A 25,985-nucleotide genomic window follows, 5' to 3' on the forward strand; every position below is an offset into this window, starting at 1 on the left:
ACCAGCGTCTCCCCTGCCCGCGGTGGCTGTCTGTCCTTCTCTGCTTCCGCAGGACGGCCGGGGGCCGGGAATGACTGGTGTCCAGGAAGCTGTGTCTGTCTGTCTGTCTTACTCCGGAGACCCCCGGTCTGTGCGCACACGGTCCCTCCAGGCTCGGCTCCACCCAAGTGTGACTCTTCCTCCTCGGCCACAGCCACCCCTCGGCCCCGGGGACCTCGCGAGGATGGACACCGTGTGCTCAACGAGCAACCAGACCGAGGGTCGGGCAGGCCACGAGCACCCACGCCGGTGCGCCCGAAGGTGGACGCGTCTTGTCGGGGAGGGTGTCCTTAGAGCTGCGGCGGCCCCCGGGCACCTGGTGGGCAGGCCCCCTCCGCGCCCCCGGGGGTGCAGGCTCCAGGTCGCCGTGGAAGCGTCCTCAGGTCCCCGTGCCAGAGACGCCGCCTTCCTTCCCCTTTAGGGCAAAGGTCAGTCCTTAAACCTGCTTTTCCTTCTCCCCAAACATTTTGTCATGAAAGATCCAACCCCGTAGGAAAGTTGAGAGAATCGCGGGGCAGCCATTCGCCTGCATCCAGCTCCTGCACCCTGCTGGGCTGGCTTTGTCACGGTCCCTGCGTGCCCGTGCCCCGCCCCTGCCCAAGCCACCCGACCTTGGGGTGCTCCCGATATGCTGCAGACCCAGGACAGTCAGCCCTGAGCCCTGCAGCTTGCTCACCGCGCCTGGTGTCAGGGCCGTTTCCAGCTTCCTTCTGGGGAAGGTCCAGCCGAAGGCCTAGGTCTCGTGTGTGTGACTGCGTGGGCTCGGCCAGTGGGGCGGATGCAGCACAGACCCCCCTGGGGACACAGTTCCCGCCGCCCCGACCTGTTCCTGCGTGGACCCGCTCAGGCCCGAAGCCCGTGGGCGCTGCGCCGAGGAAGGCGGATTCTTCAGCCTCCTGCTCCCACTAACGCTGAGGCGGCCGCGGGTGGGCGTCCTGGGCAGCAGGGGCGGCCGCCAGAGGCTGGAGGCGCAGGTGGGCTGAAGTCCAGACGCTGCACACGAGTGGACGCGTCAGGACAGGCCGTAACCCCGCGGAGGCCGGACCGGGGGACAGGCGGGGGCCCTCCGCGGGGCATGTTCCCATGGGACATCACGGGACGCAAGTGACACAGGCGGTGGGCCCCGTCAGCCCCGCACAGCAGCACCTGGAGCCACGGGGGCAGTGTTCCCGGTGCCTCGGCTTCCCCCACGGGGCTGAGCTTAGACATCTGACCCACAAGGAAGCTGCGCAAGCCCCGACCCCCCCACCCCCTCCCCAGTTAACCCGACGCCTTATGGGAGCCTGAGCCCCGCGAGCCGGCAGGGGAGTGGGTCAGGAGCACGGCGCCTCCTCCAGGAGGCCCCCGGGGAACATTTGGAAAAGCCAGGGTGCAGAGCGCCCGGAGGCAGGACCCGTTGTGCAGGACAGGCCTGCCCTTGGCCGCTGAAGCCCGCAGGGCGCCGTCCTCCCGGGGCCTCCACCTGCCGTCCCCGCGTCCCCCTCAGGCTGTCCCCACATCCCCCTCCACCTGCCATCCCTGCGTCCCCCGTGCCCCCAGAGGGCCTGTCCAGCCTGAGGGAGGCGTTACGATGACTATTACCTGCGGGTGACTGATGGGAACAGCGGGGGGTAGGAATGCCTCCCTCTCTCTGTCCCCTTTATTGGCCTCAGACAGAAGCCAGTCCTTGGAGCTGTCCCCGCGGGAGGGGCTCCGGGGCAATCCCAGCCAGCTCCCTGGGGCAGCCAGGGAGGGGCCGGGTGGTGCCTCCAGGCAGGGGCGCCCAGCTTGGGTGACCCCACCTCTACGGGGCACAAGGGCGTATCCAAGGTTTCGGAGGGGCCCTGGGCCAGGGAGACGGAGAGCACCCCCAGCAAGCTCCCTCCCCAGGGAAGAGCAGCCCGGCGCCCACGAGGAATTCCCAGGAGGCCTCGGTCACCGTGTCCCCAGCCGCAGGTGCCAAGGGGGCTCGGGAGGAGATCCAGGGGTCACAGGAGTGGGGTGGGCCGCCCACGGGGCGGGGCTTGGGAAACACAGAGGCCACCTGGGGGGTCGAGGGGAACGGCCAGCGGGAAGAAGGGCTGGGAGCTCGGCAGCTTTCTTCCCAGGCTGACCAGCCCCCACCAGCTCTTCTCTTTCCCTGGAGGGATAAGTGGTGCCGGATGCGGACGGAAGACCCTGAGGGGCACCCTGGCTCCAGCTCGGCACAGGGAGGGCGGCAAGGAGGGTGCCAGCAAGGCAGCCGTGGCTGGTGTGGCCGTGGACGGCGGGTTGTGGATGGAACAGTGTGGACGGTGTGCTCGTGGACACTGTGGCCATGGGTGGGACGGTGTGGCCGTGGGTGGGAGAGTGTGGATGATGTGGCCACGGACAGGGTGGCCGTGGGTGGGACGGTGTGGACGGCGGGGCCGTGGACGTACCCACACAGCCTTGAGTGGGCGCCGGGAGCCGCCTCTGGCAGTGGGTTCACGGGGGTCGGGGGCGTGAAGGCAGGGGAATCAAAGAAGGAGAAAGAAAAGTCTTGATTGGGGAGGTCACGTGTTATGGGGACGCGTGTGTCCACCACCAGCCGGTCACCTCCAGAGCTAGCAGGAGAGAAGGACCCCGGGGAGGGGGGGGTGTGGCCTGGGCCCGTGTGCAGGGTGCTGAGAGCAGGAGAGCTGGCTCCGAGAAGGTTCTGTGGGTGTCCAAGCCCCAGGCTCATCCTCAGCTGGGAGCAACCCCGATCTCGGTGCTCCCAGGCAGGTGGCCCTGGGCTCTGACCAGCTCCACCCACCCCAGGCCTGGGAAGGCATCTGGCCAAGGGTGCAAACCCCTGGTGCCTAATTATTATCCTTCTAAGGTACTGCGGGCTTCAGGCTCAGGAGCGCGGCCCTGTGGGGAATCCTGCGCCCCAGGTGTGTGCGGCCCAGCTGCACCCCGGGCACGCAGGCTCCCATCCTCACACCTTCCCGCCCCGTTTCCAGGGCACACGGCCACTGCCCCTCGGGCTCCCGCTGGGGAACCTGCGCGGTGGCTCCTGGCGGCCAGTCCTGGACGAGCCTGCTGTGCCTCCCACGTCCGTGTCCAGCCGCCCCCCGATGTTTGCTCGGCCACCTCCAGCTCAGGGGCGCCAGCTCAGCCCCCTAACTCCCCTACTTCCTGCTCGGTGGTTCCTTTCCTGCATCCCACGCTTGGCAAAGCGCGTGCCCACCTGCTCTAGCCACTGAGCCGCCCACCTGAGCCGCCCATCCCCGCAGCCTTGGCCGGTCCTCTTCTTCTGTCAGGCATGTCACGGGCCTCCCTGCGAAGTCCACCTTGGCCCCCTCAGGCTGTCCCAGAAAGAGCCTCACTGCTCTCCTGGACATGGGGCCGGAGCGCGGCTGAGCAGGGCCGAAGCTCAGGGGGCAAGGTCTCAGTGCTTAGGGGCCAGAACCCTGCCACCCTGGCTGTGGCCGGGGGCTCCGAGGAGGGGCAAGGCCACGGGCGCCACCTCGGTGTAGCCCCCCCAGCCCCCAACCCCCAGCCCCCAGGCGGACCCGGTCTTAGTGATCTGACATTCGCCCCCTGTGCCCATCCGGTGGTGGCCTGACCCCGGGCACAGTGGCCGTCGGCCAAGGGGGCCCGGGGCCATCAGCGAGCTGGGGTCACTGGGGAGCCGGCTCCCAGCCTTCGGGACACACCTGCCCCTTAGCCTCCCTGCCAAGGGCCCCCCCGCGGGCACGGCCCTGAGCTCCTGGACCTGGGCCCCAGCCGCATCTGCCTCCTGGCCTCTGTCCACGGCCGCCACGTGCCGGGGCCGCATGACAGTGCTGCCCTGTGCGTGCGTCCCTGCCACCTGGCTTGTCCCCCACACAGCGGTCAGCAGTCTTGGCGGAGCAGCAGCCGAGCTATTGCTTCACGCTCCGGAGGCAAATAAACAGCACGCGGCGCTCCGGGCGCAGCTCTGGCAGGGACGCCTGGGCTCCAGGGTCGCCTTCCTGTTGTGACCATTTCCAGGCAACTGCAGCCTGGCTCTCGCCCAATCACACCCTTTCCTTTGGGGGGAAGCCCTGCTCCTTGCCCACGGGGACACGGAGCAGGTGCAAGCCGCAGGCACACAGTGACGGCCCGTTGTTTACGATCCGCAGGTTTCAGCACACCGACTCCCCAAAATAGCCGGCGCTCGGGGAAACGGTCGCGCCCTCCTGGAAGAGGAAGGGAGCGGAACGGCGCGGTCAGCGCGGCGGCTCCCGCCCCCCGAGGGCGCTTATTCGAGGGTCTAGGGAGGACACTGGGGCCGGCACGTCCTGTCCCCGGGGTCAGCGCAGGCCCAGGGGGGGGGACGACCACGAGTCGGGGGTGGCCCGGGCCGCTAGGGAAACAAATGGCTCGGATGTTCCCCGGGCACCGGGGCCCAGGCTTGCAGCCACTTCCAGACCTTGCAAAACGTCTCCCTGGGCCTTGAGAACGCCGTGCCCCGGTGAAGCCCGGGCGGTGGGTGCCCCCCACCCCACTGTCCCCTCGGGACGCTTCCCCGGAGACTCTGGAGGCTCCAGTGAATGAGGAGCCCTGCCCCTGAGGCCGCCTTGCGCTGGTCCCGGAGGGGCACCTGCCCACTCGGGAGCTTTGCCCCCAGCTGCTCCCCGCCTGCCTTCCCGGGGGGCCCCCGCTAGGCCACCCCCACCCCATAGCTCCACAGGCCTGGCGATGGGGCGCGTGACCCTCTCCCCCTCTTCACCCCGCGCAAGGCCGGGGGTGCCCGGCTCCCTGTGCTGTGAGCGGGAAGGAGGCTCGGGGTGAGGGTCCGTGTGGGGCCAGAGCTCCCGGGGCCCAGGGTCCACAGGCCGCGGTGAGACCATGAGCTGAGTGAACCCAGTCACCGTGGTATCTCCCCCTCCCCCCCGCGTGCATTCCGGATGCAGGGACGGAGCCCAGCGGGCCCTTGGGTGGGGACCCTGCAGGGAGGGGGCCCAGGGTGCTGAGGGCTTGTGCAGGGAGTGGTCGGTGACCAAGCACCCAGGGAGCTGGTGGGGGCAGTGGGGGGCAGTGGGGGGCAGTGAGGGCCGTGGGAACTGGAAGGACGTTCACCATGTCAGCTGGATTCCCTGCGCCTCCTCATGTTCAGGGGCTGCCTGAGTTCTCGGGGATCGCCAGCAGGGCCCCCCACCCCATGCCTGCAGTTCCTCTGTTTCCCTGGGACCAGGTACGGGTTCTGAATGCTGGTCCCTCGCCGACCCCGCGGAGCCCACGTATCTTCCTCCCGTCTGAGTCGCTTCATGTACACAAATCTGCTCTATTTCAGGAAAACACAGCCTTCTTTTGAGGTGCGGGGAGGTTCGGCCAGGGCAGGCTGGCTTGTAGTCACCGTGTCGCCCCCACTGTCCTGCACGATTCGATCGCTTCTCTGGGTCTGTTCGTAGGGCCCCTGTCCTTGGGCCCCGAGGAGGGAGGGGTTTCCACACCCTCCGTACTTACTGCTGGTATTTGAGAAAAACGTGGATTATTTTTTAAGCTCACCGTCAGCACACATTTTGCTGAATTTTTTTTTTTTTTTTTTACATTTTGCTGAATTCTTCTTTGTTCAGACTTTCTCCATTTATTGTCTTCGGTTTTCTTTCTCTTGGTTAACCCGCAGGTTTCATTAGCAGCTATGAACGGAACACCTACCAGCGGTCGGGCCTGTTCAGCACCCATCATGAGGGCAAAAGACAAAACCCCTGCCGTCGTTGGGTGCCTGCGGGGCTCAGGGGGTTGGGCGTCCGACTCTGGATTTCAGCTCGGGGTCCTGGGATGGAGTCCACGGCGGGCTCCCTGCTCAGCGGGGCATCTGCTTCTCCCTCTCCTGCCTGACGCTCTGGCTACTTGTGCTCGCTCTCCCTCTCTCTCTGGATGGAAGGAAAGAAAATCTTAAGAAAAAAGGGTTATTAGAGTTCCTGTTAATGGGTCCTACTCGTCAATGGACAGACAACAGATCCTTCCAATTGGCTACACTTAAAGGCAAAACTCCCTCTACAGGGAGCTCTCGATGCGTCTTATTAGTGTAATGGCCAGTCTCGGGACCCCCCTTGACAGGGAGAGAGAACAGAAAGTAGACTTAAGGGATCCCTGGGTGGCGCAGCGGTTTGGCGCCTGCCTTTGGCCCAGGGTACGATGCTGGAGACTCGGGATCGAATCCCACGTCGGGCTTCCTGCATGGAGCCTGCTTTTCCCTCTGCCTCTCTCTCTCTCTCTCTCTCTGTGACTCATAAATAAATAAAAATAATAAAAAAAAACAATAAAACTTCCTTTAAAAAAAAGTAGACTTAAATAAATAAATTGCCACCAATGTAAATTCCTCTTCTTAAAACAGCCTCATTTGCCTGTTTTAACTTCCGTCCCCCCAGAAGGCTTCCTGAGAGCACTCGGGCCTATGCTCCAGGTTCAACATGATCAGTTGCTCCAGGAAATGCTGGAGGCAGAAAATGCACCTAACACGGGCACCGGGGTGGCGTCACCCTGGCTTCCGGGGCTGTGCGTTTGGCTCCGCCGGCCGCCGCGTCCCCGTGGGCCTTCCTCCACGGTGTGTACCCCGAGCCCCCTCCACGTCCCCCATGGGCCGTCCCTTACAGGTGCCCCCCGCCCCCCGCCCCTCTGCCCGAGCAGCGCGTCCCCTGGACAGCAACCGAGCTCTTGAGAAGCCCCTGCACCTCTGCTACCAACGTCAGAGGGAAATTCGACGGGTTCATGACTAGTCGCCAGGCCCCTGCACGGAGGGAACGGGAGCACCACCTCCCCCGGCCTCCTGCACACGGTCTCCCGAGGCCACTGACTCAGAAGCTACCAGAAGCCAGAAAGGAGGCTGCTGTTAAAGTGCTTCGTACAGACCGCACGCAGAGATACGATCTTCCGGGGCGCCCGGCCGCCTCCGTCGGAGCCTGCGACCACACTGGGTGCAGACATTATTTAAAAAAACAAAATCTTAAAAAAAATAAACACATGAAGACAGAAATCTTTTGGTTTTCATTTTAGCTAAAAAATCTCCCTGATGTAAAAACAAAAATTAGTTAAAAAGGCCAACCTTTTGCTATTGGGGCCCTAACCTGGTTCCTCGGGAATTTAGAGACAACGGTCTGTCTCCCAAATCTCTACAAAACCAGAAATGCAGCCCTGAAGCCGGGTGGAGGCCCACACGCCGCCCCGTCCCCACGCCTCCCCTGCTCCTCCCAGAGTGTTTGCGGGTTTTAGAAAAGGCCAGGGTGTTGGGACAAAACGGTCCCGTGCTTAAGAAAAGGAGGACACGTTTTAATAGCAATTACTCTGAGACTCTAGAGAAGAAAATGTTTTTACATTCCTTCTGTCCCTTAAAAATCTAAATGTTTAAGATGTACGCACGGCTGGGACTCACCGAGGCTGCAGGAGATGCGGGGGGCGGAGGCCTCCGCGGCCGCCAGCGCCTCCCCAGCCACCCCAGGGACGCGGGGCGGCCCCTGTGCCTCGGGCCGAGGCAGGTTTGCTGGGCCGGGCCCGTCCACCGGAGTAGCGGGGCGCCCTCTGCCCCCCGCTGGGGCCGCGGCGCCCTAGGTGTGGGGGGGAAGCAGGTGCGGCCAACACGGGCCCCCGAACTCAGGCGGAGCCTGGCGGGGCTTTGTGGGGCCCGCGCCTTCTGGAAGGGAGTCGGCGCTAGCGCAGTCACTTGCTGGTTTGACGAAGTGCGGAGACAGGGCCGGAGCCGAGGCCAAGAAGGAACCCCTGACACGTCTTTGGTCTCAAGAGCAAAATGCTGGTTTTCTCGGAGCCCGGGGACAAGACGGTGGCGGGCAGGGCGGCTGATGACACACCGGGAGTTGGGGCCGATTCCCAAAGGACTTTCACCTGCTAAGGAGGACCTACCGCCTGCCTCCCAGGCCTTGCCATTGTCAGCTTTCCCCCGCGGCATCCACAGTGAGACCATTGGAACGTCCCGCGTGCGCCGGGTGGGGTGGTTGGCCGGAGTCAGCGGCTGCATCCTCCGCTAGCCCTGCTCCCTCGTCAGGCTCAAGGAAGACAGATGTGTCCTTAGGATTCCCAGGTGAGGGGCGCCTGGGGGGCTCAGGTGTTGGGCAGCTGCCTTCAGCTCAGGTCATGACCTCAGGGTCCTGGGATCGAGCCCCGAGTCCGGCTCCCCTGCTCATACTCTCTCTCTTAAATAAGTAAAATCTTAAAAATAAAAACAAGAATTATCAGCATTAAATAGAAGACTTTGCTTCTGCTGACCCGAAGTCAAATACATCCACGTTGTCTCCTGCAAAATTTGTCAGGAAAAATAAAACGGTATGGGGAGCGGGAATGTATTTTTTTGTTTAGAGAGAAGAAAGGTGGTTTTGTCCTAAGTGAGTCTGGTTGTTTGCGGAACAAGCTTAGCGCTGAGGAGCCCAAGGCGAGCTGAAGACAAAGCCCTCGCTGACACCCCTAACACCCACCCCACCCCACCCCAGGAGGGATGCCTGGACCGTCCTCACCCCCTCCCGCTGCCCTAAGGCTAAGGGAGGGAAAACGATGGGTTAATTTACAGAGTCTTAAGTCTGTTGGTATCATTAAGATAGACGTACCTAAAAAAAAAAAAAGATAGATAGACATGCCTTTAGAGGTGTCGGCATTAAATATGGAACTTTTATTCTCTCGAGGTTTGCTGAAGGTCAAATAAGCTGCTGTCATCTGTTGTCATTTGTTAGCAAAAAATTGAGTTAGGATGGTTAACCTTGTGTGTCTCAAATTCGCATGGGTAATTGTTAAGGTAGCTTTCAAAGTCTTCGGAGACCCCGAACTTTAAAATTCTGCTTGGATGATAAATGGGGTTGAATTCATTGGGCATCTAGGTCTTACAAGCAGCGCTAAAGCCTGGATTACTGGGCGTAGGTTCGTGCTTCTTACTGCAGAGAAACAGGATATTTGGGGCTGTTGGTAAACACGCTTTGTGCTTAACTGGTTCATAAATTTGCCGTCTAAAGAGTTCTGTTGTGACAGCTTCACGAGTTACTCCTTAGTCTTCCCTGGAGACTAAGGTTTCTAAGAGTGCAAAACTCTGCTCAGTGTAATTAAGATCGATGAGAACAAGGGACGCAACTCTGTGTAGAAAGGTGGGAGATGTGTAAGAAAGATCTAAGAACGGGAATGCATTTTTGTCGAAGGTAAAACAAAAAAAAAAGGTAATTTTATCCTAAGTGAGACTGATTGTTTAGAAAGAAATGGCTTGGTTCAAAATCTGAATGCAAAGGAAAGCTGTAGATCTGTGAAGGGCTATCTTTGGAAAGAAATTTTAGGTGTGGTCAGGATGACCAAAATCAAAATGAATGCATTTTAAAAGTAGAGTGTTAGGAGATTGGAATACTCCTCTCTCCATCCAAAAAACAAAGTTGTCTAGAATTGTTGGTCCGCTCTTGATAAGCAAATGTAAACAAAGGTTTTCTTTCCTCTTTTGTCTGCCCAGAAAACCAGTTCCCCTGCTTTGTCCTTATCAGGTCTTTGATGATTGGGTTAAAACTTCTCAATATTACAGGAGCTAAGTTTTGCTAACAACGACAGAACCCTGAGTATTTGCCTTTGGAAGCTCTTATTGTCACCTTGGTTAAATAAAATTTGAGTTTTATAATGATCTGCAATCCTGTTTAGGTACACACTATAACTTTCTGTGTGCCATAAAAGTGGGATGACTTTTTAACAAACTTCCCAAGATTTAAATTGTAAATGAGGCCTCTGACTCATTCGGCCTTTTTGTGTGGTAGGTTCAGTTACTCTGGACGCACTATTAAATAATAAGCCTTAGGTTGCATTGCTTCAATATAAGGTCATCACTTGATATTTCGATTATTAAAGTGTTGTGTGTCACAGAAATAACCTGTTTTCCTTGCCAGCCATATTGTAGCCTCTCATCAGATTTTCAACCACATCCATTCTGAGTTTTTGTCACTTATAATTATTCTCTTGCAAAATGAGTTTCATCTTCAAGGAGATTCATATAAAGGATTTGGGACAAATATAGGTATTTGATAGATTTAAAATCCTAAAACAGGAAATGGGTAAGAATTTCCAGAACTCACTAAAGCTGCATTCAAACTGAACAAGAGTGAGCAACATATGGGACTAGATGAACTAAAAAAGATGATTATAGTTTTGTGACTCTTGTTTGAAACACTGCCGGTTCTCTAATGTTTGCTCTTCCAGATTAAGGAAATTGCTCTTAAGATATCTACGACTTATAGAAACGTGATAAAGTATGCATTTGTGAGCAAATTGAAGCATTTAGCTTTTCTCCCTACCTGAGCACTCTGATAGTCAACAGGTCTCAGTGAGTATTCTCTCTTCCATGGCAACAGTGGTCATTTCCGTAAGTTCTCTAAGAACTTGTTCTCCTTGTAACGGGACATCATTGCAAACATTGTTTATTTACCAAGGCTTTGACTGGAATGTCATAGCTGAGGGAGACACGCATAGACTCAGATGGCATCAAACAGCTTACAGGAACTAAGGTTGACTTTATGAAACTTGGAACCATAAATCCCCTTGGAACTATTGGCCTGATGCCTGGTTACGGAGTCCCAGCAGCCTCACCAGGTGAGTAGAGAATGTGGCTCCCTGGCAGGTGCAGGAACCTCAGGATACCTTGGGGACCTTGTGAAGACAAATCCATTCACAACTACGGGTATTGCAGGCACGTCCGATGGCAAGTACTTGGTTTGGCTCCTGGCCTGGAGAGGCTACTAAAAGTTCAACGTAGGGATTCCTTATAAAAGTTCCAGCAAAGCAGAACCTAAAAGATCTATATGGGGGCGTCTGGGTGGCTCAATCCATTGAGCGTCTGCCTTGGGGCCAGGTCATGATCCAGCCCCAGGTGTGGCTCCCTGCTCAGTGAGGAGCCTGCTTCTCCCCCACCCTCTGTCTGCCACTCCCCCTGCTTGTGCTCGCTCTTTCTCTCAAATAAATAAATAAATAAATAAAAATCTTTAAAAATGTAAATAAAGTCACAACCCAATATAGTTTCTTTAAAAAAGAAAATAAACTATTTCTTTATAAACCTAATGGAAATCTACCAGAAAACTCCTAGAACTTTTTTTTTTTTTTTTTTAGGAATTAAACTAATTAGGCGTATTGATATATAAAACACATGGCAGGGACACCTGGGTGGCTCAGCGGTTGAGCATCTGCCTTCTGCTCAGGGTGTGATCCTAGGGTCCTGGGATCGAGTCCCACATCAGGCTCCCTGCATGGAGCCTGTTTCTCCCTCTGCCTGTGTCTGTGCTTTTCTCGCTCTCTCTCTGTGTCTCTCATGAATAAATGAATAAAATCTTTAAAAGAAAGAAAAAAAAGACAAGGGTTTTATTTTTATTTATTTATTTTTAAAGATTTTATGTATTTATTCATGTGAGACAGAGAGAGGCAGACACAGGCAGAGGGAGAAGCAGGATCCCCCCCCCCGCCCCCGCACCAGGGATCACGTCCTGAGCCGAAGGCAGATGCTCACCCACTGAGCTCCCCAGGCGCCCTTAAAACAAGAGTTTTCAAGATCATATGAAACTCCCAGAAATGCGATGTCCTGGGATGATGCTATTACCTTGAGACGTTGTGTGTCACAGAAATGACCAAATTTCCTTCATTGCCTTGAAGTGAGCTCTCCTCAGATCTAGAATGAGGTTTGTACAGACAGTCCTACTCTACTCAGATGCTTTATTTATTTTTATTTTAAAGATTTTGTTTATTTATTCATGAGAGACACAGAGAGAGAGGCAGAGACACCGCGGGGAGCTCTGCAACTGCGGCTCGCCTTCTGTGATACTATGGGGAAAAATGATCTGAGGCCAGGTTTCTAATAATGTTAGGATCATAAGACGGGGCTGGGTAAAAATGTCCAGAACTAGTGAAAAAGCTGTATGCAAGCAGAACAAGAATCGGTTGGTTACATGGGAATAAATGAACTAAGGAGGACTATTTTAATTTTTATGACTTTCTGTTGACTTTTAAAAAAGTGTTTTGTTTTTGCAGATTTTAAGACCACTCTTTATCTTCAGCGGGCTCGCAGCAAATTGACAACATCTTCCTTTGTGAACAAATGGAAACATTTATCTTCCGTCTGTACGTCTGTACGTGCATCTCCCGGGGTGCATGAATTGGCGAGTGAATTTATGTGCACAGGCCCCACAAGAATCTGTTCCCTGTAAACAGGACATGGGTGGGAATCACTATTTTTGCTGCATTAATCAATAATCAGGCCAGGTTTTCTGACAATTAGACAGACTTGGTCTACAAATCAACGTTAATGGGAATATCTCTGGTAAAAATGAGGGTGACTGTAGACTGTGGACATTTGCTTCTAAACAGGACTGCGTCGATGCCTCGCGGCTGCTGTGTGGCTGCAGTTCTGCAGCCGAATGCTGTTCCCTCACCTTTCCCACTTTGGGTCATTGCAGATTAAGCACAGCTCTTTCCCCGGGAGCCCCGCGAGGGCGAGCCCCTCGGGTTAAAGCAGTGCTGATCCCGGCATGCCCCAAATAACACCCTTTGCTGCTCTTTGCATGTAGGATGTACAGGGTAAGCTGCTCTAAGTGTGGATGGTGAATTTTTCAAAATTCCTTCAGGGAACGCAGGAGCTTCAGAAAAGTCTGATGACCACTGGCCTGAAAACAGCCCTGCTTTCCCCGCGGGGAGCCCGCTTCTCCCTCTGCCTGTGTCTCTGCCTCTCTCTGTGTCTCTCATGAATAGATAAATAAAATCTTAGAAAGCAAAAACAAAAACAAAACAGGCCTGTTCCGGGGCGGGGAAGGTGAGCGTCCGCACAGGGTCAGTTGTGCAGGTCTCCCCGTCAGCATCACTGTCACCACCACCGGCACCGACTCTTTCCCCTCCCACTGTGCTTTCCCTGGACCCCCAACGCACTTGGAGGCTGCTCCCCGGGATGCGGGCACCTCCCCGGGATGCCCTGGGTCGGGGTCCAACAAGCCCCGGATGGCACTTGCAGGAGGGCCCCAGGTGAGAGACGAAGCCCGCTTGCGGGAACCTTAAACATTCCCGGTAATTGTCCATAGAGAGTTCAGAAGGCTTATTTATTTATTTATTTATTATTATTTTTTAAAGATTCTATTTATTCATGAGAGACACAGAGAGAGGCCGAGACCCAGGCAGGGGGGAAGCGGGCTCCGTGCAGGGGGCCCGACGCGGGCCTGGATCCCGGGGGCCCGAGGTCACGCCCTGGGCCGGACGCGGTGCAGAAGCGGAGCCCCCGGGCCGCCCGAGGAGGCTTATTTAAAACATGTGTAGGTTTTGCTAAGGCTGCAGGATGTGCCGTCCACGAAAATAAGCAATCAAATGAAATCTAAGACAATTATAATAGCATCAAACCCATGAATATTAGGGTCTCGGCGCGCTGCAAACAGAGCCCGGCCAGGAGCCCGCGGAGGGCCTCGGGGCGGGGCGGGCTCGGTCCGAGGACGCAGCTCCGAGCCGGGGACCGTGGGTGCGCAGACCCCGGGGCCGTCCGGGTGGGGAGCGGGCTCAGGGGGGTCCGCATTTGTGGGCGGGCACCGGGCGGTGGGGGGGGCGGGCACCCGGCGGGGGGGGGCGGGCACCCGGGCTGCGCATGCGCCTGGTCCGCCCTGCGCGCCGGGGCCGCGCTGCCCCCGACGCTCCCCGCCCGCGGCCCCACCCCGTCCCCGCCCCTCGCCGCGCCTGCGCACGCGCACCTCGCTCCTCAGGGCCCCGCCTCACGCACGCGCGACCCGGTCCTCAGATCCCGTCCTGCGCACGCGCGCCTCGCCCGTCAGCGCCCGTTCCGCGCACGCGCGCTGCGCTCCTTAGGCGAGCCCTGGCCTCGGCCCGCGCACGCGTCGCACGCGCCGCACGCGCCCCGCGCGCCCCTCGTCGTCGCGCACGCGCAGGCCCCGCCCCGCGGCCAATAGGCGCCGCCGCGGCTGCTCCGCTGTTTATCCGTCGCGCGTCCGGCGGCGCGTGTCAGTCGGTCCGGCCTCGGGCTGAGCTGCCCCGCGCCCCCGGCCCCGTCCTCGGCGCCCGCCCCGGCCCGCCCCGCCCCGGCCCGCCGCAGCGCCGTCCCTCGGACGCCATGTCGCACAGCGGGACCCCCGGGCTGCAGGAGGAGAACTTGCAGGGTACGGGGGGGCTCGGGGGGCTCGGGGGGAGCTCGGGGGCGGGGGGGTCCCGGGGCGCAGCTGAGACCGAGCCGCGGCCGCCGTGTCCCGCCGTACCTGGTGCTGGCTCGGGGGCGAGGCCGGAGGCTCCTGCCGAGTCGTGCGGGTCCGACGAAGCCGCCGCTGGCTCCGGGGTGGCGGCTGTGGGGACGGCCTGGGGGGCGCAGGGGTCCCCGCCGCCCGGTCCGCCGCCGCCCTGCGCGCCGAGACAGACGGGGCAAAGGGGCGTCGCGGGCAACGGGGCTCCGGGCTCCGCTTGGGCCGGGCGGTCGTTCCAAAACGGAGCTTGAGATCCATCTGTGGGTGGAAAGACACAAGCAGAGGGTCCGGGCTGCGGGCCGCGCAGAGCCCGCGACACCCGCCCCCCCACACCTGCACCCCCCACACCTGCACCCTGGCACTGCACCTCCAACACCCGCCCCCCCACACCTGCACCCTGACACCCGCCCTCCGACACCTGCACCTCCGACACCTGCACCCCGACACCTGCACCCCAACACCTGCCCTCCTGACACCTGCACCCCCGACACCTGCACCCCCGACACCTGCACCCCGACACCTGCACCCCGACACCTGCCCTCCTGACACCTGCACCCCGACACCTGCACCTCCAACACCTGCACCTCCGACACCTGCCCTCGGACACCTGCGCTGCCCTGTCTGGGTATCTGGGGCCCAGGGCACAGGCCCTGCTGGCTCCTGGCACCACCAGCACGGTGGCAGCCCTGCCTCCTTGGTCTTGTCCCCGTAGGGCCGCCACCTGGCCCCTTGGAGTCCCCAGGGCCCCGGGAGGAGCCCGGTGGCCCATGACCTTTGTATTCTCTGAAGCAAGAGTAAACTAAACAAAATGAGCGTGTAAATAAGCATGGAGAGGGCCGCACGGACCGCTGAGTGAGTGTTTCAGGGCTGTTAAAATCCCGATTTCAGGTAGACCTAGCGAGCTGCCAATTACTTTTCTTGTTCCTTAACATAGTTTTACCGAGCACGATGTTGTCTCGCGCAGTGCGTAACGTGTCTTTAAAAACTGCGACCACTTTTTACAAGTTCCACAATCCATAAAATTCAACATTGACTCTTCTCTTCTTTGAAACAAATACTTGGATTAAGGGTTTAAATTTTCTCCGTCCCCTGTAAGATCCAAGGGTGTTGTGTAGACTCTGCCTTAGGATCATCCTCTTTCTAGGTATCAAGCTCCTTATTTCCCAACATTGTATATTTTGCTCGCAGGCTGGGATTTGGTGTCTGGAATGTTGAGCGTCCCTGGGGGGGCCCAGATCTCCTTTCCTTGACTGACCCCAAGCTGCTGAGTCATTGGCAATGCAAAACTGCCAGCTTATGAGTTAAAAAGATTTGTTTTTCTGTTTTGCTTATTCTATAAAAAGATGGTTACACACTGAGTGGAAATTCACGTTTAAGGCTTCTTGGGCCGGTCTCTCGAGTGTACGTGCTGCAGGGCACTGGCTCCGCATCACCCCCGGGTGGGTGGAGTCACTTGCGTCACATCACGTGGGGCCACCGCACAGCTGCCCTAAGAAATGTGAGTCCAGGCCTGGTTCCTGGCTGAGGCAGCGCCTGTCCCCTCTGCTCTGATTTGATCACCTCTTGTTGATGTTTGAACCAGGTCCTGAGCGAGCCCTGGTGAGCCTGCAGACTACAGCAGACCTTCCCTGCGGAGTTAAGGGCAAAATTGTTCCTTCCTACCCCCGTCCGTTCCGGTCTAAGCTGTCGTCTGGCAAGATAACGCAAGTGCCTTTCCCCTTAGGCCTGCGGCTGCCACGGTGCTGCCGGGAGACCGAATCGAGGGGAGGGGTTGCATCACTGACGCCCACGGGACCCCGGAACACCAAGCCCATGTGCTCCTGAGCACACGTCCCGAGTTGCTCCTTGCCTGCACAGTCCCGCGGTTCGGTTGTCACAGGCAGCCCACCGTGGGCAGAGGGGTCTGAAGAGAAAAAGTGAGTTTCTTTTCAAGGGAAATGATGGTGTTGTGGAGTGTACCACTGAAGGTGTTCTACACACTTAGATCCTAGCCCAACACCCACATCTCACAGATGGCCTCTGTGAGGCCCAGAGGCTAAGTGGGAAATAGGGCAGGCGAGCGACCGCAAGTAAAGGACGCGTCGGGCTCGCCACGAAGGGCCAGTGGGATGCTGGGAGCCTGGGTCCACATCCTGTCACCAGGCTCCTCGGCCACCACCTGGCCAGAGGAGACGCAGGCTTAACCAGGCCTTGTTCGCAACCAGGATCCTGAGTCACCCTGTGGACTCTTGAGTTCAGAGTTGGAGGTCACGAGTCTCTTGTTCTTCTCCCACTTAACTTGAGGAGCTTTTTAAAAAATTTTAAAAGACTTTATTCATCCATGAGAGAGGCAGAGACCCAGGCTCCATGCAGGGAGCCCGACGCGGAACTCGATCCCGGGTCTCCAGGATCACACCTGGGCTGAAGGCGGCGCTGGACCGCGGAGCCACCCAGGTGCCCCCACTTGAGAAGCTTTTATTTACTATATATTTTCTAAAAGTTTTATTCACTCACTTGTAAATAATGGTTGTATTTACAGAAAGGTTTTAGAACCTGCCGTTTGGTAAATCAAGCCCCCCCTCCCAGAGAAGAGGCCCTCAGAATAGGGTGCCAGGGCTTCGCAGGGCGTTCCCCCCGGGATGCCCCAGCTTCACCCACGGCCCCGTGTTCTTTCTTCATCCCACTGCCCTGTAGGTTATTGGGATGCCTGCCACCCCCGTGCCCTGTGCTTTCCAACCCTGGCTGCCCAACATCGCCGTTACGACTTTTTCACAACCCCCGCTCCAGCGTTCCAAACCAGAATTCGGAGTGCTGGGCCCGGCTTCGGAGCAGCGGGAGAGCCGGCAGGGACTCTGCACAGCCGGGCAGACGCTGCCCCGGGAGGTGGAGCGGGCCGGGGCCAGGGTGCCCTGGGGTCTGTCGTGGTAGAGGCCGGTGGGCACCTCATCTCTAGCTTGTTCAGAGGTGTGACGTGGGCTCACTGTGGCTGCCGTGCGTCTCGTTAGCGCTGGGAGGCGGATGGGGGGGGCTGAAGGCAGGAGGGGCTTCCTTGAACCGCTGCCTGTTGTTTTGATTATACCGAGTTCCTTAATAGTTATTTGTGATTCTGAGGGAGCTTTCTGAGGTGTCGAAGCAACCTTAATTCTCTTTCTTGCTTAAAAAGATGAGTGATCCTAACAGTGGCGTGATGTGGGCAGACTAACAGCGAGCCCGGTGTCCCCTCACCAGGAAGTGTGCTTCCTGCCCCGTTGTTGCAGGTTAATAATAAAACTCTCATCCTAGTAAATCATTCTTGGAATACAGCTTTTGGACCCAAAGCCTTTGCTATAGACTGTAGTCTAGAATGGGATTTTTTGTTATCCTAGGATGCTTGGGGCTTATTAGGACATGATTCTTTAAAACACGAGTTTGTCTTATTTGAGTCTTGAGTTGGCCCTTGTCACGTAACAAAAAAATACATACATGTCTGTACCTGATAGTGTTACATGGCAGTTATATCTCGGTGTATTTCTTCTTTTTTTTAAAGATTTTATTTGTAAGTAACCTCTACACCCGAACATGAAATGTGAACTCACAACCCGGAGATCAGGAGTTGCACGCTCCTGACTGAGCCAGCTGGGCACTCCAAATATATCTGCTTAAAAAAACGTATGTGGTCTGTTCCCTGCTTCCTGGCACAGAGCTCCAAAAATCCTTGGAATTTCTTGAGTAATACTAGTGGCTTATTGATAAAGAGCCCCTTTGGAACACACGGAGTCTGCTAGTGAGGTGACTTGGTGGGGCCCTGGGGCCACCCCACGTGGGTGGGAGCAGAGGGAGGACACCCCCTCCAGGGACGGGAGGGGCGGGAGATTGGTTGGCAACACTTCACAGGAGAAGGTGCGGAGACTTGCGTTGGTGAACGTGCCGGCGTGCTTGGAGCTTGGCCTCCCTTCCTCATACCTGCCCCGTGTGTCTTTTCAAGAGTTGGCTCTTTCCGAGTTGTATCTTTTTAAAAAAACATTTGAGAGAGCAAGCGAGGGAGAGTACGACTTGGGGGTTTGGGGGAGAGGCAGCGGGAGAGGGAGAAGCAGACCCCCCTCGGAGCCCGGAGCCTGGTGCGGGGCTGGATCCCAGGGCCCGGGCCCGGGACCTGAGCTGAAGGCAGAGGCTTCACCGACGGAGCCCCAGGTGCCTCGGGTTCTGTGCTTCCTAATAAATGGGTAAATGTAAGGAGAACGTTTTCCTGAGATCTGTGAGGTGTTCCTGGGAACGACTGGGCCTGGGTGGGTGTTGGAGGAGCCCGGCCATCCGTGCACAGCTGCTGTCTGCTGGAGGCGCCGTCTTGTGTGGCAGTGGGATCGAGTCTTTGGACAGCCAGTGGGAGAGCCACCCCCATGCCACGTCAGGTTCCACTGATGGCAGGCAGCCCGCGGAGTCGGCGGCGCACCTCAGCGTCGAGTGCGTGGAGGCAGGCCGGGCGGCGGGAGAAGCCACGGAGCCGGGTTGGGAGTGTGCCAGGAGCTGGTTTCCTAGCTGCCTGGGCGTCCCCGGGGAAGGACTCCCACTCTGGAGCTTTCATAATGAGGGCTCGGGGTTAGGGGGCAGCAGCCTGGAGGAAAGCCGTCAGACGCGCGGTCTCGGGGTGCCGGGGCGGGTGGCCCCGGAGTCCCCGCAGCTCCGCGGAGGCCCTGGCCTGTGCGCTGGTGACGAGCTTGTGCGCCCGGGCCCGCGTGAAGCGCTTGGGAAGTTGAAGGGGCAAGCCGTGCGGCTGGGAAGCCTGCGTGACATTTTGTTGGCTGACTGGGAGGCCGACGTAAGCTGGCTGGTGGGGCCTGTGCTTTGCTTTTTTTCTGATTAACGCGACGTGAGAATAAGGTACAGAGGGCAGGTGAGGATGCTCTGCAGAGACGTGCAGTCGGCGAGCCGGGAGGTTCCCGGGGTGGAGGGGGCGGCCCTGCGTGCCGCCGTGCCGCGGAGGGCCGTGTGCTTCCGTGTTGCTTGGGAGTGAGGCAGCTCGGCGTGACCGTCGCGGGACAGAGTGACTAGGGACGCGGCTCCTGGGCTCTCGGGTACCGGCTGCCGTCTCCGCGGCCCGCCTTCGTCTGACAGGTACACGGCGCCGGAGACCCACAGACTGGAGCCACAGACAGACGGTCGGGCTCCGAGACAGACGTGTGCACGTTGCCAGGAAGCAGCACAGCAGAGGGTGCAGGGGCAGGCGGCTCGGGGCGCGGGAGCAGCCTCCCGGAGGGCCACACGCCCAGCGGGAAGCCGGGCTTGGTGAACCCAGGCCTTGGGGGGGGGGGGGGTCCCCGCAGCACCGATCTCCGTGGCCTCAGCAGGAAGAGACTGAAACTTCGGATTAAAATCAAAGACTGTTGTTGCTCAGAACACGGCATTAGCTCTGTAAAGGCAAGGCCCAGGGAAGTCACCTGCGGCCTGTGCAGATGAAGAGCGGCTTGTGTCATGCACGTTGAGCTTCTACAGACCGCGGGATTTTTGAACAGCTTCTGTATGTCTTTTTCTTCTTTTCAGAGAGAGAGAGAGTGTGGAAGGGCAGAGGGGCAGAGGGCGCGAGCGTGCGCCTCCCTCTGAGCGGGAGCCCGATGCAGGGCTCCACCCAAGGGCCCCGAGAGCATGATCGGAGCCGGAACCAGGAGTCGGATGCTTGGCCAGCCGAGCCGCCCGGGAGCCCCCTGAACAGCTGATGTAAAAGCTGCTGTGCAAATGGCCCGTAAACATGACACGGTGGCCGGTTTCATGGGAGATCAGAGAGATGTAAAAGGAAGCACACAGGACACGGTCACAGAGACTGGTTGTGCCGAGTGTGAGGCTGCAGGTCTGATGTCTGGTGTCGTTGAGGGGGCTCACCTGGGTTCAGTGGGCAGGGCGGGCGTTTCCCGGTAACACGGGTGTGCACGTGCTCCTTGAGCCCAGCGCCCCGCTCCTGGGCTGACATGGGCGCGTGGACGCCGGGAAACACCAGCAGTTACGGGGCCCCCGGGGGCTCTGGCAGTGAGGGTCCGACTCCTGGATTCTGCTCAGGTCGTGAGGTCGCGCCCCAAGTCCGGGGCATCTGCCTGGCATTCTCCCCCAGCCCCGCTCCTCCTGCGCACGCGCGCTGTGCGTCTCTCTCAAATCTTAAACCCTAGCAGTCGCGGAGCAGGCCCCGTCCTGCGTGGACGGTCGTGGCGGAGCCAGAGGGTGTGTCTGTTCTCAGGTCCCCACAAGTGCTGCCGGCCCCGAGGTCCTGGGCTCTGCTGGGCTCCTGGCGGTCGGGGTCATCTGAGCCTCCCGGGGGGTGGCCAGGGGCCCGCTCCTGCGCCCCCCAGCAAGGCACCCATGCAGGCTGCCCTCCCCGCCCCGCCCTGTCCCAGGGCCCTGCAGCGGTGAGGGTGCCCTGGGCCGTGTTTATGTCAGCATGACGTCCAGGTGCGCTCGTGAGGACCCAGGCTGCTGAAGGCGACAGCCTCACTCGCGGGGGTGGTGGGTCGGGGGTGGTGGGTGTGAGCCTCTGTCTCGGTAAGTGGGTGATCGGAATCTGCAAAACGTGGGCAGCAGCAGCTCGGGGGGCTCTGGCTCCGGCTGGACTCGCTGGGGGACGGTCGGTGAGCAGCCCCCCTGGCTCTGCGGAGCTCGCGTGTCCGGCTTTTGGTGGAGGGGACCCAGAATCCAGTCGGGGTGGAGTTCTGTGGGGCCTCGGGATCAGCGTGTTTCTGGTGGGGAAAGAGATGGGAAAGAGATGATGTGAACCTTACAGACGTCAGTCTCTTCGGCTCTTGTGGACGTGAGGGCAAGACTGCACCGCGGTCAGCCGGCCTGCAGCGGCCCGTGGCTTCCCGGGTTAGCGCTTCTGGCCACCGGCTGGGGACCCGGCGCCGGGGCTGGCTGGGCGTGCGTCCCCACACCCCGGGTGGCAGGCGGGCTGCTCCTGTGCCAGCGGAGGCTCCGCGGTGGGCGGAAAACCCCCAGCATGGCCTTCCTGTCCCCTCAGGCTCCTGGGTAGAGCTGCACTTCAGCAACAATGGGAACGGGAGCAGCGTTCCAGCCTCCGCTTCTATTTATAACGGTGACCTGGAAAAAATACTGCTGGATGCCCAGCATGAATCTGGACGGAGTAGCTCCAAGAGTTCTCACTGTGACAGGTGGGCATACACACGCGCGTCTGTTCCGGTGCTGACATCACGGGGGACGAGCAGGGCCGGGTCCAGGAGTGGCCTCCGCCCTCCTGGTCTGTGGGCGGACCGCGGCAGAGCTGAGGGCCCCTGCCCCTGCCCCTGCCCCTGCCCCTGCGTGTCCTGCCTGGCCCCCTGGCCACCGCGAGCTGCCGTGCGTCAGTGCTGCCAGTGACTCCCGGTGGCAGGGCTGAGTCAGAAATCAAAGGTCAGCTGCTCTCGGCTGTGCAGCGGGGCACAGAGCCAGTGCGGGAAGGCGGCCGTGGGGAGCCCCCACCCCCCACTCTGGCTGCCCGATGCCGGCCTAGCCCAGCTGAGGAGGGCGGGGGCTGGGGCCTGGTGCCGGTGCTCCTCCTCTCGGAGGCTTTGCCGGTCACGAAGGACAATGTTCACGTTCTGCGCCTTCTCCCGTTCTCCTGTCTCTGCGCAGCCCTCCGCGCTCACAGACCCCGCAGGATACGACCCGAGCTTCGGAAGTAGACACCCACAGCATCGGAGAGAAAAACAGCTCCCAGGTGGGCCGGGGTGCTCGTGCTCGCAGCACGCTGCGGGTTTCCAGTGACTGAGGAGACCAGCGTGTGCTGTAGGCAAAGGCTCTTGCCTTTTTTAAAGCCATGAGGTGGGGGCCTCCCGACACCCGAGCTGACCAGAGGAAGGGCCGGCCTCCGCTGCCCTGCCCTGCCGCCCGGGGACGCCCGGGGACGGTGGGTGGCTTCTGCAGCCCAGACAGGGCCACGCGGCCAGTGGGAAGGGCACCTGGGTGCCCCTCGGTGGGTGTCTGTCCTGGTGGGGGGTGGGCTTTCGTGTGTCGGCTGCTCGGGGGAGCCTGGCGTGACCTGCACACTCGGGCTCTGCTGATGCGCTGGGACGCCGTCGTTGCTCAGACCCCGCCTCTGGCCGTGCTGACTGGGGCTGGCGCAGCTCCGTGCTAGGAGTGGAGGCCGCGGCCCCTGAGAACGGGGCCCCCAGTGCTGGGCTGCGACTGCGCCCCCCCGGGCCCTGGCCCCCAGGACTGCTGCACCTGCGAAGGAAATGTTTCCTTTGGCTGTTTTCAGTGATGATGAGAACATGAACAGTTGATGTCTTTTTCCATATTTATTTCAAAATTTCTGAGGAAGCAGGGTCTTGCAGTTGGTACCACTGAGACCCTTGATCCCTGGGGTCTCTCCTCTGGGCCTCCCGCTCACCTGGGCCCTCCTAGCACCCTCCCTGGTCCCCTGGGTGCCCTCGGGGTGCCCCCAGGGCCGCTGCTTGGTTTGCCTGCTGCATTCCAGAGTATTTCCAAAAACGGAAGCAGTGCTTTTTCTGATTTTCAAGAGGAATTGTACTCAGGTTCAGTTTTTTAAATGCAAAAAGGGAGAAAAGCACCTGTGCTCCTCCTTTCTAAAGTCCCTTATCATTGGTGTCTTGTCTTAACATATTTTAGATGTAGCTTGAGACGGCAGGTATGTGTAAATGTGCTTTTGGTTCTGTCCCTCCCACCAAACACAACATCGGCCCTTCAGAGCTGGCGGCACTCGCTGCCATCGTGTCCACGGCCGCGCCGGGCCTGCAGATGGCTTTCACTTTCTCCTCCTCCCCGGCCCTGTGGTCAGCGTCTCTGTGGGGACGCCTTTGCCCTCACCTTGCACAGCTTCCTCCAGACCATGTTTGCAGGCTGGGTGTCTGTGCGGCCGGGGGGGAGGGGAGCCAGGCCCCACCTGCCCGCCCTGCCCTGCGGGACCCACTGCGCGCTGAGCACTGTTCACCTTGCTTCTGTCGTAGTCTGAGGAAGATTATATCGAGAGAAGGAAAGAAGTTGAGAGCATCTTGAAGAAGAACTCAGACTGGATTTGGGATTGGTCAAGTCGGCCGGAAAACATCCCCCCCAAGTGAGTGTCTCCAGTGGCGTGGGGTGTGCGTGGACTCCGCGCGGCAGCTCACTGGCCTCCTTCTCCCCAGGGAGCTCCTGTTCAAGCACCCGAAGCGCACGGCCACGCTCAGCATGCGGAACACAAGCGTGATGAAGAAGGGGGGCATCTTCTCGGCGGAGTTCCTGAAGGTCTTCCTCCCGTCCCTGTTGCTGTCTCACCTGCTGGCCATCGGGTTGGGGTGAGTGAGGCCGGGCGGGCCTGTGTCCTGATAAGTCTGGGTCCAGGGAGTTCCGTAGGCCTCTTGCTCAAGTACAGACTGTTCGTCGGTTATGTAACGCAGGCAGGCAAACAAGGCCCAGGTGCTGAGCCCAGACCCTGGAGGACCCCCTCCCAGTCCCCGGCCCCACTGACCTGCCACATGTCCCCCAGCGCAGCCCAGCTCTGGTCATGCTTGGCAGTACCAGGATGCAGACCCCCTTGTCCCCGGCGTCGGCTCAGCCCGGCCTGGCGAGGCGGGCGGTGGCCTGCAAGCCCCAGTGCGCATGGTGTTGCACCGAATCCGAGGAGCTGGCTGGGCCGACCGGGTTGTCACAATGGGCACCTGATGGAGGCAGGCGTCTGGGGCCCAGAGGGAAGCAGGAGGAGGAAGCCCCTGAAGCACGGTCGCCCCCATCTCCCAGATCCCGCGAATGGGGCAGATGAGGCCCGGGCTGTTCCAGGGCTCACCGGTCCTGCCAGGGGCTGCCTCACCCACCAGCCCCGTGGGAAGGGAGCACGGGGCTGGGCTGCCTCGCCTGCCCCCCTTCTGGGCCTCAGACCCTTGTCCTGGGAACTGCCCGGGACAGCTTGCCACGGGCCAGGGCCTCCTGACAGTAGTGGCCAGAGGGAGAGCCCTCCAGGGGCCTAGGCCAGCCCCTGACCCCCTCGCTGCCCACTCGCAGCTTCATTCTGCCCGTGCCCCTCCGAGCGGGTCCGCGTTGCCTCTAGAACCGGCAAGTCAGGTTCTGTGGGAGCCGGGCCTGGGCAGCCCCCCCAGCTGGCGTCCCTGCCTCTCCCCGTTGCTGCCCGGCTGCAGAGCTTGCTGCTGCCCCACACCTGTCACGGCCGCCCCCTCGCTCATGGGCGGCGGCTCCCCAGCAGGCCCCCTGGCAGGATCGTGGGCTGGTTCCTGCGCGCTCCCAGCCGGCCTGCTCCCGTTTCCACCCCCTCCTTCCTGGGAGCCTGGCACTTGCGCCCCTTACCTTCTGGGTCCCTCTCTGGCTGGGGTAGATGCCTGAGGGGTGGGTGGCGGTGAGCTTACAGCGATGCCTCACGAGTGTCTGTTGGGTCAGTTTACAAGTAAGGGGACCGGCAGCACCGCTCTGTCCTGAGGGCACGTCCGGTTGGTTAGTGGCCGCCTCTACTGGTCCTGAGCACGCCGCGTGTCAGAGCAGTTGGATTTTTTCTAAATTAGATCATGAAATACACAGTGCCAGATTATGAGGCACGTGATACAAGACTGCGGACACCGTACCAGAGGTTTTAAAAACAGGTAGAAGGTGGCGGGTCCCGACCGCGGTCGCCGTAACCAGCATGAGTGCCCTGCTAACTGCTGATTGCTTTCTCTGTGAAGGATCTACATTGGAAGGCGTCTAACAACTTCCACCAGCACCTTCTGATGAAGAGTCGGAACCTGGCTTTTTTCCTATAGCGGGGATTTCAGTTGGAGGCTGCGGCAGCACCAACGGAGAGCGGTCTCGGTCCGTGGGTAGCTGCGCCACTTGTTTGGTCTGTTTGTTCTTAAATGCTGCGTTGCTAATTTAGTAGAAAGAAAAGACAAAAACCACGCTAACCTGTAATCATACAATGGGATCAATTACTAAGCATGTCATACTGATTAACATCTAATAATTTGGTAGTAAATTTTGTTTGGCTATTATAAATATCGAAGTATAAATAATTTTAACACTAGATACAACACATGTAGTATTTTAACAGAAATTACGTGTCACCAGTTATTCAGTTAAAATACTTTATATTTGAAAAGAATGAATAATGTTTATTAAAATGACTACATAAGGGGTTTATCCCAAATGAATATTGTGGCCTTATATTCACACAGTTATAGGAAACACTACATTTAAGTGGGTGCAGGTTGTCTTTACTAAAGACAACACTGAACTCTGCTGTTCCTGGTTACGCAGCGGAATCCGAGGAGCAGATACAGACCCCACTGTACGGTTCGGACACTTAGCAGCCGTCCTGGGCAGTCCGTCTCCTGTCCCGGGCGCCTGCTGAGGATCCTAACTCATCACTCTGGATTGCTGAATTTAGTCTACTCTTTGTGTTTGGTTTTTGTGTGCTCTTAGAATCAGCTTCATTCTAAGCAAACCTGTGTCTACTTCAAAAGACTGGAAATAGAAAAAAATAAATCTTTGCCAAATCCTTCAGAGATGACTGTAGTCACATGGCTTAAATGAAATGTCAAAAAGCTTTTTGATTAAACCAGGCATCCGCCCCGTTGTCACCGTTACCTTTCTGCCAGCATGACCTCTTAAAGGCTGCCTCTTGGGCGTACTGTGTATCCTGTTGTGTATTTGTTCATTTCCACACTCAATTCAGTTGTGTTAAAATAAATAACATTTTAAGTTTTTAAAATTTCTGTTCATATTTAAATGATTACCTTGGACCTAGCAGCTGACAGCCACCTCATTGGGAGAAAGCTGGATGAATGGCGTCGGAGTTCTTCATGTAACTTCTCTAGAAAAGAGAAAGATTCAAGTCCCGTGGACGCTCTGGCCAAGCGAAATGCCCTTGTGACTCACAGCAGATGTTGTATTTGCCTTCCG

At 58.6% G+C, this 25,985-nt stretch overlaps 1 protein-coding gene across 1 annotated transcript; it reads left to right on the forward strand.

Annotated features, from left to right (window-relative positions):
- Positions 1-13,933: 13,933 nt before the first annotated feature.
- Positions 13,934-25,794, forward strand: BNIP3 (BCL2 interacting protein 3). The gene is made up of 6 exons (XM_072804847.1): positions 13,934-14,090; positions 21,124-21,274; positions 21,735-21,819; positions 23,069-23,175; positions 23,246-23,395; positions 24,770-25,794. Exons 1-6 carry the CDS (start codon positions 14,045-14,047, stop codon positions 24,813-24,815), a joined length of 585 nt encoding a protein of 194 aa, XP_072660948.1. The 5' UTR covers positions 13,934-14,044; the 3' UTR covers positions 24,816-25,794.
- The last annotated feature ends 191 nt before the right edge of the window (positions 25,795-25,985 follow it).

Source organism: Canis lupus, chromosome 29 (genome assembly GCF_048164855.1).
Source record: "Canis lupus baileyi chromosome 29, mCanLup2.hap1, whole genome shotgun sequence".
Taxonomy (NCBI): domain Eukaryota; kingdom Metazoa; phylum Chordata; class Mammalia; order Carnivora; family Canidae; genus Canis; species Canis lupus.